General features: G+C 44.8%; 1 protein-coding gene across 2 annotated transcripts in view; it reads left to right on the forward strand.

Annotated features, from left to right (window-relative positions):
- Nucleotides 1–12,460, forward strand: part of FBXO36 (F-box protein 36) — a 399,365-nt gene that overhangs the window by 193,114 nt on the left and 193,791 nt on the right. For both annotated transcript variants that reach the window (XM_063915617.1, XM_063915618.1), the window contains exon 3: nucleotides 4,914–5,086. In XM_063915617.1, the coding sequence (XP_063771687.1) occupies nucleotides 4,914–5,086 (173 nt within the window). The remainder of the gene's footprint in view (nucleotides 1–4,913; nucleotides 5,087–12,460) is intronic.

The following is a 12,460-nucleotide window of genomic DNA, read 5'->3' on the forward strand; positions in this document are numbered from 1 at the left end:
GTTCCTAGGGATGATTCTGGACACAGTACAGAAAAAGGTGTTTCTCCCGGAAGAGAAAGCCAGGGAGTTATCCGACCTAGTCAGGAAACTCCTAAGACCAGGCCAGGTGTCAGTGCATCAGTGCACAAGGGTCCTGGGAAAGATGGTGGCTTCTTACGAAGCGATTCCATTCGGCAGATTCCACGCAAGAACTTTTCAGTTGGATCTGCTAGACAAATGGTCCGGATCGCATCTTCAAATGCATCAGCGGATAACCCTGTCTCCAAGGACATGGGTGTCTCTCCTGTGGTGGTTACAGAGTGCTCATCTCCTAGAGGGCCGCAGATTCGGCATTCAGGATTGGGTCCTGGTGACCACGGATGCCAGCCTGAGAGGCTGGGGAGCAGTCACACAGGGAAAAAATTTCCAGGGCTTGTGGTCAAGCATGGAAACGTCACTTCACATAAATATCCTGGAACTAAGGGCCATTTACAATGCCCTAAGTCAGGCAAGGCCTCTGCTTCAGGGTCAGCCAGTATTGATCCAGTCGGACAACATCACGGCAGTCGCCCACGTAAACAGACAGGGCGGCACAAGAAGCAGGAGGGCAATGACGGAAGTGGCAAGGATTCTTCGCTGGGCGGAAAATCATGTGATAGCACTGTCAGCAGTGTTCATTCCGGGAGTGGACAACTGGGAAGCAGACTTCCTCAGCAGACACGATCTTCACCCGGGGGAGTGGGGACTTCACCCAGAAGTCTTCCACATGATTGTAAACCGTTGGGAAAAACCAAAGGTGGACATGATGGCGTCTCGCCTCAACAAAAAACTGGACAGATATTGCTCCAGGTCAAGGGACCCTCAGGCAATAGCTGTGGACGCTCTGGTAACACCGTGGGTGTACCGGTCAGTGTATGTGTTCCCTCCTCTTCCTCTCATACCAAAAGTACTGAGAATCATAAGAAGGAGAGGAGTAAAGACTATACTCGTGGCTCCGGATTGGCCAAGAAGGACTTGGTACCCGGAAATTCAAGAGATGCTCACGGAAGACCCGTGGCCTCTACCTCTAAGACAGGACCTGCTCCAGCAGGGACCATGTCTGTTCCAAGACTTACCGCGGCTGCGTTTGACGGCATGGCGGTTGAACGCCGGATCCTGAAGGAAAAAGGCATTCCGGATGAAGTCATCCCTACCCTGATCAAAGCCAGGAAGGATGTAACCGTACAACATTATCACCGTATTTGGCGTAAATATGTTGCGTGGTGCGAGGCCAGGAAGGCCCCTACGGAGGAATTTCAACTGGGTCGATTCCTGCATTTCCTGCAAACAGGACTGTCTATGGGCCTCAAATTAGGGTCCATTAAGGTTCAAATTTCGGCCCTGTCGATATTCTTCCAAAAAGAACTAGCTTCTGTTCCTGAAGTTCAGACGTTTGTCAAGGGAGTACTGCATATACAGCCTCCTTTTGTGCCTCCAGTGGCACCTTGGGATCTCAATGTAGTGTTGGGATTCCTAAAATCACATTGGTTTGAACCACTCACCACTGTGGACTTGAAATATCTCACATGGAAAGTGGTAATGCTGTTAGCCCTGGCTTCAGCCAGGCGTGTATCAGAATTGGCGGCTTTATCCTATAAAAGCCCTTACCTAATTTTTCATACGGACAGGGCAGAATTGAGGACTCGTCCTCAATTTCTCCCTAAGGTGGTTTCAGCATTTCACTTAAACCAACCTATTGTGGTGCCTGCGGCTACTAGGGACTTGGAGGATTCCAAGTTGCTGGACGTAGTCAGGGCCCTGAAAATATATGTTTCCAGGACGGCTGGAGTCAGAAAATCTGACTCGCTGTTTATCCTGTATGCACCCAACAAGCTGGGTGCTCCTGCTTCTAAGCAGACGATTGCTCGTTGGATTTGTAGTATAATTCAGCTTGCACATTCTGTGGCAGGCCTGCCACAGCCAAAATCTGTAAAAGCCCATTCCACACGGAAAGTGGGCTCATCTTGGGCGGCTGCCCGAGGGGTCTCGGCTTTACAACTTTGCCGAGCAGCTACTTGGTCAGGGGCAAACACGTTTGCTAAATTCTACAAATTTGATACCCTGGCTGAGGAGGACCTGGAGTTCTCTCATTCGGTGCTGCAGAGTCATCCGCACTCTCCCGCCCGTTTGGGAGCTTTGGTATAATCCCCATGGTCCTTTCGGAGTCCCCAGCATCCACTAGGACGTTAGAGAAAATAAGAATTTACTTACCGATAATTCTATTTCTCATAGTCCGTAGTGGATGCTGGGCGCCCATCCCAAGTGCGGATTGTCTGCATTACTTGTACATAGTTATTGTTACAAAAATCGGGTTATTGTTGTTGTGAGCCATCTTTTCAGAGGCTCCTTCTGTTATCATGCTGTTAACTGGGTTCAGATCACAAGTTGTACGGTGTGATTGGTGTGGCTGGTATGAGTCTTACCCGGGATTCAAAATCCTTCCTTATTGTGTACGCTCGTCCGGGCACAGTATCCTAACTGAGGCTTGGAGGAGGGTCATAGGGGAAGGAGCCAGTGCACACCAGCTAGTCCTAAAGCTTTTACTTTGTGCCCAGTCTCCTGCGGAGCCGCTATTCCCCATGGTCCTTTCGGAGTCCCCAGCATCCACTACGGACTATGAGAAATAGAATTATCGGTAAGTAAATTCTTATTATTAGTGCAAATATTTAGCACATTTACGATTAGTTTCTCAGACATCCGGGGGGATGCCCAGCACAGGGCTAGTTCGCCTCGCATGTCTGGCCCTACCCCCCTGCAAGGGTGCAAAAGCATCGCACAGCAGCGATGCTTTTGCACCTGCTGCGTAGCTCCCTGCCAGCGCAGCTCCTGCACGCTAGCAGGCCGCTACTTGCCGTGTCCTGGGTCGCAGCGGCTTCATGTGACGTCGCGCAGCCACCGTGGCCCGCCCAGGTCCGGACATGCCTCGGTTGTCCGGACCGCGCCCCGCCAACGGCGTTCTAATGCTGCTGCCACTCCAACCCCACGACCGCCTCTGCCTGTCAATCAGGCAGAGGCAAACGCAGCCCAGAGATGCTTTTAGCATCTCACTGGGCTCCCGGGGTGCGCACGCGCAGTGCGCCCTCTGTGCGAGCGCACTCTGCATAGAGATTCAGACTGCGACCATAGTGCCGGAGTCTCTAGTGCTCAGACAGAGTGCTAACAGCGCTGCTGCGGCTGCAGCCTCGGTGACGGGAGAGGAGGGGGCCCACACACGGACACCAGAAAGGTAAGTATGTAGAAGAAATGGGTGCAATGTGTGTGGTGTGGGTCCCCTCTGGACCCAGGGGTCCGTGTGAACCGCACACACTGCACCCATTATAGATACGCCACAGCCTGTGGCCCAGTCCGACCCTGGCTGCAGCTCTCAGAGGGACCTTTCCAATCAATCTGCTTCCCTGTACCCTCCTCCAGTGTGTGCCATGCTGCCGATCAATGCTGATCGGTTAGCACAGCAGGCCCCCCTTCCCCAGCGGCTGCAGACATTAGCAGCTGCTGGGGAAATGTAAATTAACACCCCCAGTGTGTACCTGGTGGCTACAGCCACTGGGAAAATGAAAGCGATGTTACTGATGTTCTGATGTTTAGAAACCTGATCTTTTTCTTTACAAATATTTTTAAAAATAATAAGAATTCTTTCTTTTTATTTTTTTATAAAATTGTTTTGGATAAGTCTAAATACATGTTCTTCACCTAATTCACTCATAGAAAAAAAACAAAAAAAAACGACTTAATAATTGTTTCAAATATGTTTAATTGAGACAAGTAAATCACTCAAGCTTTTCTATAAGTAATTGTGAATATTAGTAGTTTGGAAATTATGCAGTGTTAGTTAGTAAGAGGACTGGGACCTTGAAAACAGTAATACATATACACTGATTATTCTACTAACTTCCCCTGATGTAACAATATAGGCCTCATTTAGGACCTGATTCTGAGTTGGACACACCTGTGTATACTAAAAATATGTGTTGAAGCCTATCCCGCCCACTGTTCGTACTCCACAGCCAGGGCCGTTATATTTGGTATTGGGCTCACACCAGGCCCATGTTGTACGCAAAAGGTCTTGCTGAAACAGACGACCCATCTCCTCCTGCATGGGTCAATCAAGCAAGGCAGTCACCTTACATGCTCACAACACTCCCATGAGATGGAAGTGTTCTGTGCAGTTACATAGCTACCACCCAAAAATATCAATTTATCTGAAAATGTGACCTGACGACGCATAGATCAATCCGTTCGTAGCAGCAATCGGTCAGCAAGCATATGTTTGATGATGCACAAGCGCCGATTTCTTTCTGTGTGCATGTGCAGTATTATGGGATACACTATACATTATCAGATCTTGTCCCTTTGTTTTAGATTGTACTTGAGATGCAGTTCACGTGCAAGTGTAGTAAATAAACAAAAAGGTGTAGACAAACTAATCCTTCAAAAATATGTCTCATTTTCTTAATATACATTCTTCACTTTACCCCACTACTCTCCCCTCCCTTTTAGAATGTAAGCTCTTGCAAGCAGGGCCCTCACTCTTCCTGTTTCATCTCTCCCCCAGGGCCAGGCTGTAACTCAGCCTATATGCATATATGTTACATCTATGCCTACACTCGAATGTATGTAATATGTTACTTTGTGTAAAACTATCTTGCTATGTTTTACCCAGTTTTGTACCTTTACTATGTAAGGTGCCTGGAAATGTGTGGTGCCTTATAAATAAATCCTAATAATAAGAATAAGAATAAGAATTAATAATAACAACTTAAAATACACACTTAACAGGCAAATTCATATGCGTTTCCATTGTATAATCACTGGTGCAATATGTCAGGACCTCTATTATAATGAGTTTGCTTTATAATGGCTGTTCCATAAATTAGCATTGTGTTTCCTTTCTGCAGCTCAGATTGGCATCATCTTTGGACAGAAAATCTTGCAGTATGTGATTAATCTATGCCAAGGGCAGTATGACTTCTTGGAACGTCTTCCTGAGCACTTGATGCTGTACATCCTGACCTTTCTGGGCCTAGAGGACATTGCTCAGCTTTCCCAGGTGTCTCATACATTTCAAAAGGTAAAATTAATTTTATCTAGATGTTGGACTGAATTAGTATATCAACAACATAATAGCTTATAAGAAATTTCTCAAAAAGATGAAAATGAGAGTGCAGTTCAAACTCTCTGAAACACCTTTACGTAAAAAGATTCTCAGATGTTCAGTGTGAGAGCAGAAAGCAATCAGTGCGGACAAGTACATGTAACTGCTCTGTCACCACATTCCTCACTGATTTCCTGCAGCTCTGTATGTACTGTATGTCCGGCTTCATTATGGCGGGAGGTGGATCTTCATGGCTGTGTAAATGGTATACCACTCGCTTTGCGTTGCATGCAGCAGCAGTGCTCCATGGTTGGCACCATCTTGGAACTACCTCAATTTCTGGTCAGCCAATCTGGATTCATGAACCTACATCACACAAACGTTTTTGACCACTCAGATTACACCTATGATTGAGTGGCCTATTTAAAACCTTCCTGGACTATGTAGCTCTACCTATTCTTCCGCTCTCCCTCTGCGGACTGCTGGTGACAGCTCCTGGTGATTCTGCTAGTATCTTTCAGCTCCTGTAAGTCAGTCTCCTGTTGCTGCTCAGCTGGACTGCACCACTCCTCCAGTAGTTGCCACCAGGCCTCAGCAAGCCTTCTCTAAGTATGACTAAATTGATTGAGCAGCTACAATTTTTTATTTCTGTTCTGAGAGGCGTAGATGGGTCCATTGTTTGGAGGGCATGCTGGTTCTTGTAGTGCCAGTTGGAGGATCTTGGACTGACTCCATCTGAGTTGGCTGTCAATTAAATTATATTTTTGTATGTGCTATTATCATGTAGCATAACAATAAGCAATTATATGACCCAGAGTGGATGCTATTATCATGAAGTGTTAATGACCACCAATATCAGAGAAGCCTTGCTCAGGCCTGATGGCTTAACCGTATCTTTGGTAATATATGTAACTAAGATCTCTGAATTTTCTATTATCATGTAGTGTTCAAGTCTTATTGCTGATACTTCTTTGTGTGCAGTGGGAAAACGTTTGTATTTTTTTTGTTTACAATAACCCCTCTCTTTTTGCACCTGAAAAGTATCGCTAAATTGATTGAGCAGCTGCCATTTTAGAACACTAATTTCCTGGTTGGTATTGAACCCATGACCCCAGTGCTGTGAGGCATTAGTGTAAGCCACCTTGCCACTTCTTTTCAAAACTAGGGCCACCGATCAGCCTTCTCCTTATGTAGCAGGGACATTATTGTAATGCACAGGTAATGGAGATGAAAGATTAATAAATTTCTCATAATGACGATCACACACATGAAGGGCCACAAATGCGTCAGAGGGAAATGTATCCAATTAGGAGACTTTCTAAATTAACAGACATTTTATTGCTTTAAAGCCACACCAAATGTAAAACTTTGTTCCCTAAAGATTTGTATATTGAGCTGGAGACAACTAGAATGAGCCTAAATACTTAGAACATAAAATAAAACTCTCCTTTCGATAGTGCAGGAACAGGTACTTTCTATGTGGAGTCAGGCCAAGTAGGCCCTTAGCCAAAGCACTGGTAGCACAAAGATCTCTAGCTCTTATACATACAGGTTGAGTATCCCTTATCCAAAATACCTGGGACCAGAAGTATTTTGGATATCGGATTTTTCCGTATTTTGGAATAATTGCATACCATAATGAGATATCATAGCGATGGGACCTAAGTCTAAGCACAGAATGCATTTATGTTTCATATACACCTTATACACACAGCCTAAAGGTAATTTTAGCCAATATTTGTAATAACTTTGTGCATTAAACAAAGTGGATGTACATTCACACAATTTGTTTGTTTCATATACACCTAATACACACAGCCTGGAGGTCATTTAATACAGTATTTTTAATAACTTTGTGTATTAAACAAAGTGTGTATGCGTTAAGCCATCAGAAAACAAAATTTTCACTATCTCACTCTCACTCAAAAAATTCCGTATTTCAGAATAGTCCGTATTTTGGAATATTTGGATATGGGATACTCAACTTGTATAATTAAGGATGACAAGGACGAGTCCCTTCAAATAACTAAAGAAACTGTTAGTGCTTTTTATACCTACTATATACTAAATTTTGTAACTTGACTATGTGGGTTTTCAAGAAGAAGCCTATTCCAAAGACAAGTGAAAGTAGATAAATATATTTAGGTGGCAGACTTTTCAGAAGATCTTTAGGAGCCCATTTAGCAACAATTGCATTTGCATTGTGATCTGGGCGCTATATTAGCACCCGAAATCGCAATGCAATATGTAATTATAGCAGCACCATGTGCTCGAAGCAGAAGTCCCTGACCATGCATGTATGGCGGCCGTTGCTGGGGAGGAGCTGGCTAATTATGCAAAGTGTAGCTCTTAGACTATAATGGACTAACACCATCTTCAGATGTGGGTTACTAAATATTTGCGATTACCCCCAGAAATGTGTATTTTTGTGGACTAAGCCACAAATATTTAATGATAAATCGACCCCTTAAAGAGAAAATGTCCCCTCTACTCTTGCAGACATTTTAAATGAGTGACATTCTATGACGAGACATTAGCGGCCTTGAACTATGCATCAAAATATAGTCTTATTATGTATTCTGATGCTTTGCTTGCTATAATACCGAATCCTTGCACTACATTACTTAAGCTAATGAATTTAAGAGATTTGAAAAATTGCGCACCTTCAAGATAAATTAATATAGTCATAGGCCTTAACTGTTTGTCCTTTGGTACACATGGTCTGTGGAATAAACTTGTATTTTCAGTTTAAATAGCATCCCTTCCACATTTTTTTGTTGTTGTAAATTCTATTTATTGGATTTTCAATAAAGAAACATTGCATATGAATCAAAACAGGGGATCGATATCACATAATAAATGAAAGAGAAATTTCAGAAGGTCCCACACAGTAAAAGTAGGTCCACCCAAACATCAGCATACAGACATAGTGGAACCAGTGATCTAACATACCCGGAAACAAGTGATATCGGAGATGTTACTGAAAGAAATAAAATAGGGGAAAAGGAAACCGAGACACAGACAAGGGGAAAGTAGGAGAGGGAAGAATTAAAAAAAAGGGTAAGGAAATAAGAGAGAGAGAGAGTGTCATAAGATTACAAACATATTCAGCCAATGGGGGAAATTTACTAAGATGGGAGTTCTATTTAAGATGGGATGTTGCCCATAGCAACCAATCAGATTCCAGGTATTATTTTCCAGAAGGTGCTAGATAAATGAGAAATGGAATCTGTTTGGTTGCTATGGGCAACATCCCATCTTAAATAGAACTCCCATCTTAGTAAATTTACCACAATGATCAACATTTGGAGGCGAGTTTACGTGGGAGAAAGGGAAATCCTCCTTTGGAGAGAGTATTCAGCATGGTCAAACAATGCAAAAACAGAATCTTGGGTCAGCTGGTCAACAGAGAGTATATATAAGACCCATTTCTTATTAAATGTAACCGCTCCGGTGGTGATATTGGACAAAGCAGTTTTCCTGTCAAAATACATAAGTTGTAACATCTTTTGGTGTACCTCAGCGAGCGAAGGCGAAGTGCGAGATAGCCAATGGGTTAGTATTATTTTCTTTGCAATCGTGACTATAACTGTAAGTAATGGAGTGAAAGCACGTCTATTCAAGCCAAGATCCCAACTCGTAAAATCGGCTAGTAGACAAGCTGTAGCAGAGAATTTGAAAATGCGTTTGATATAATTAAGAATCTTGTACCAGAAGCGGCGTATATATGGACAGTCCCACATGCAGTGGAAAAAGGAGGCAGTAATACAGTGGCATTTAATACATTCTGCAGAGTTGGTCGGGTTAAAATGAGCATATTGTGCTGGGGAGATGTATGCCCTGTGAAGTGTTCTAACATGAACCTCCTGCAAATAAGATGATTGAAGTGCTTTCAGGGCTTGAATAAATTGAGCATTCGTATATCCAGGTTGGGGAGAATAGTTTAGGTCAGTATCCCATTTTAGTCTAACATCTTCCCATCGTTTCTCGGAAGTACACTTAGGCCCTCATTCCGAGTTGATCGGTCGCAAGGCGATTTTAGCAGAGTTACACACGCTAAGCCGCCGCCTACTGGGAGTGAATCTTAGCTTCTTAAAATTGCGACCGATGTATTCGCAATATTGCGATTACTAACTACTTAGCAGTTTCAGAGTAGCTCCAGACTTACTCTGCCTGTGCGATCATTTCAGTGCTTGTCGTTCCTGGTTGACGTCACAAACACACCCAGCGTTCGCCCAGGCACTCCCACCGTTTCCCCGGCCACTCCTGCGTTTTTTCCGGAAACGGTAGCGTTTTCAGCCACACGCCCCTGAAACGCTGTGTTTCCGCCCAGAAACACCCATTTCCTGTCAATCACATTACGATCGCCGGAGCGAAGAAAAAGCCGTGAGTAAAAATACTTTCATCATAGTAAAGTTACTTGGCGCAGTCGCAGTGCGAACATTGCGCATGCGTACTAAGCGGATTTTCACTGCGATGCGATGAAAAATACCGAGCGAACAACTCGGAATGAGGGCCTTAGTGAGGAGAGAGTATAGTAAACTAATGCGGTACACTTTCTGTATGCTGAACATCAATAATGGTCGTAATGGGTCGGTAAGCAGAGTGAAAGATTGTGAAGGAGCCAACCAAGTAAGAGAAGAAAGGTAATGTCGCACTTGGAGATACATAAAGAAATGGTTATGTGGGATATCATATATGGTAACGAGGTCAGTAAATTGAACAAAATTGCCACCAGGGTCAAAAACCTTAGTGGAGTCATACAGTCCTTAATCACTCAGAAGTCGAAACATGGTATTTGAGGTGGACGGCGGGAAAGCGGGATTGCCCCATAGTGGTATACAAGATGCATATAATGGATTCCTATTTAGCCTCCTATAAACCAACCGCCAAGTCAGGTATATATCCTTAAATAAGATATGTGTCTTTATCGGGGAGGGAATGAGATTGGGTTGTGTGAGTAGTAAGGCAGCTGGAGAAAATGGGTGAAATAAAGGTTCATCTACACATATATCTGTAAAGGTGGACTTTTTAGCCAGCCAGTCAGTGATGTAATGAAACATAATCGAATATGAGTATATGGAAAAGTCAGGTAGTCCCATACTGCCTATTTTGCAAGGGGACATAAGTTTGGAGAGTGCTATTTTAGGTTTCTTCCTGTTAGGGTCTCCTGCTCTGTGCTGCCACGTCGTCATGGCAACCGGGAGACAAGTGCTAGCGGAGTAACCTGAGCGTAGCTGATACTCCGGTTCGGGTCTTTTGCTGTGCAGTGGTTACAGGCTCTGTGCACGGCAGGGGATCCGGTGCTGGTTTTTGTGCTCACAGTCTGTGAGGTCTGAGTGGGGCGTGGACAGCACCTGCTATATAAACCCTCTTCTCAGATTAGGCAGATGCTGCTGAATCTTTGTTGGTTAGTCAGTTCCTGAAAGCTAGCTAGTACTGTGTAAACTTTGTATTTGTTTGTTGCTTACTGCAAATAGGCCTTGGGATTTGGTATTACACTCTGCCAATCCAGACCTAGCAGTAAGACTGGAGTCAGTCGTTTAACCTGCTGGGGTTCTTTTGCTACTCTGTGAACCTAGCAAGTTTGCGGCTGTATTCTCAGACTTGCCTGCCAAAATCCTTTCTCACTGTGCAAGGTGCTCAGGTGTCAGTTTAGTGGCAGTAAGCTGAACCAGTGCACTGCAAGTGAGGACTAGGATTGTGGAGACTCTCCTTGTGTCTATTATTCCATCTCTGACCAAGGAGTTTACTGCCACACCCGTTGGTAACCCTTTAGGCTGTTGCCCTTAGCAACAGCATTTCGGGTTCTCTACGTATTAAATCACTACATCTTGCTTCTTTCCATCTGAGCATTCCTAATACTAGGGAGACACCCAGTTTCTTAGCCTTTGGGCTTCTCTGTTCACTTTTGTGTTTATTTTGTTACCCTATCACCTTCTGTGTATGTAATGTCATATTCCCCAGTCTGTCTGTGAGTTCATTTGTTTTGCATCCCTCACCGTTCAGACACCAGTACATTCCTGCTGGCACTGGTGTGCATAACATATTCAGCAGCCCAACACTCCTGTTGAAATTTTGTGGGAATATGGAGCATACCCCTCAAAATACTTTGCAACAGGTGGTCGATCAGGTGCAGGTCCTGACTCGACAATTTAATGATTTGTCCATTAAAATGCACACCTCACAGGCCGCTGGCGGAGCTCCCGCAGCAGCAGTACCTTCAGGGGTTAAGGAGCCGAAAGTAAATCTCCCGGATCATTTTTCTGGAGATCGCTCGCAGTTCTTTTGTTTCAAAGAGAGCTGCAAGCTATATTTTCAGCTTAGGCCTCAGTCTTCTGGGTCGGAGATTCAGCGGGTGGGCATAGTGATTTCCTTGCTACAAGGAGACCCACAGGTCTGGGCATATGGGTTGCAGCCTGACTGTCCGTCGCTTAAAAGCGTTGATGCTTTTTTTACGGCACTGGGCATGTTGTATGATGACCCTGACAAGACGGCCTCAGCCGAGGCTCAGATTTCGATCCTTAAGCAAGGGCGAAGGCCAGTTGAGGTTTATTGTACGGAGTTTCGGAGGTTGGCCCATGATACCCAGTGGAATGACCCAGCCCTGAGACACCAGTACCGAAGAGGTCTTTCTAACCAGTTAAAAGACCAACTGGTACAATATCCCTTGCCTGATAGCTTGGATCAGCTCATGCAGTTATCCATTCGGGTGGATAGACGGCTGAGAGAGCGCAGGCTTGAAAGGGAGACCGAGGTTTCCTTCTTTCCCAAGGGAACCTCAGACTCTGAGGAATTTTCCGAGGAGCCTATGCAGATTGGGGCTACCCGCCTCTCCTTGCGTGAGAAGACGCGGAGGAGACAGCAGGGGTTATGTTTGTACTGTGGGAATAAAGGTCACGTGGTAGTATCATGCCCAGAAAAGCCGGAAAACTTCAGGGCCTGAGGGTGATGGGAAATATCCTGTCAGGCCAGAAGTCAGAATTTCCCAAGAAGACTTTTATCATTCCGGTGACCTTGAAGATCCTCGGTCAAACTGTCAAGACTGAGGCCTTTGTGGACAGTGGGGTCGACGGGGTTTTTATGGACCGCCAATTCGCCCTGAAACACTCTGTTCCCTTAGTACCCTTGGCATCGGAAATTGAGATTTCTCTATCGTCCTAAGTGGATGCTGGGGTTCCTGAAAGGACCATGGGGAATAGCGGCTCCGCAGGAGACAGGGCACAAAAAAGTAAAGCTTTTACCAGATCAGGTGGTGTGCACTGGCTCCTCCCCCTATGACCCTCCTCCAGACTCCAGTTAGATTTTGTGCCCGAACGAGAAGGGTGCAATCTAGGTGGCTCTCCTAAA

The sequence above is a fragment of the Pseudophryne corroboree genome, chromosome 4 (genome assembly GCF_028390025.1).
Source record: "Pseudophryne corroboree isolate aPseCor3 chromosome 4, aPseCor3.hap2, whole genome shotgun sequence".
Lineage (NCBI taxonomy): Eukaryota > Metazoa > Chordata > Amphibia > Anura > Myobatrachidae > Pseudophryne > Pseudophryne corroboree.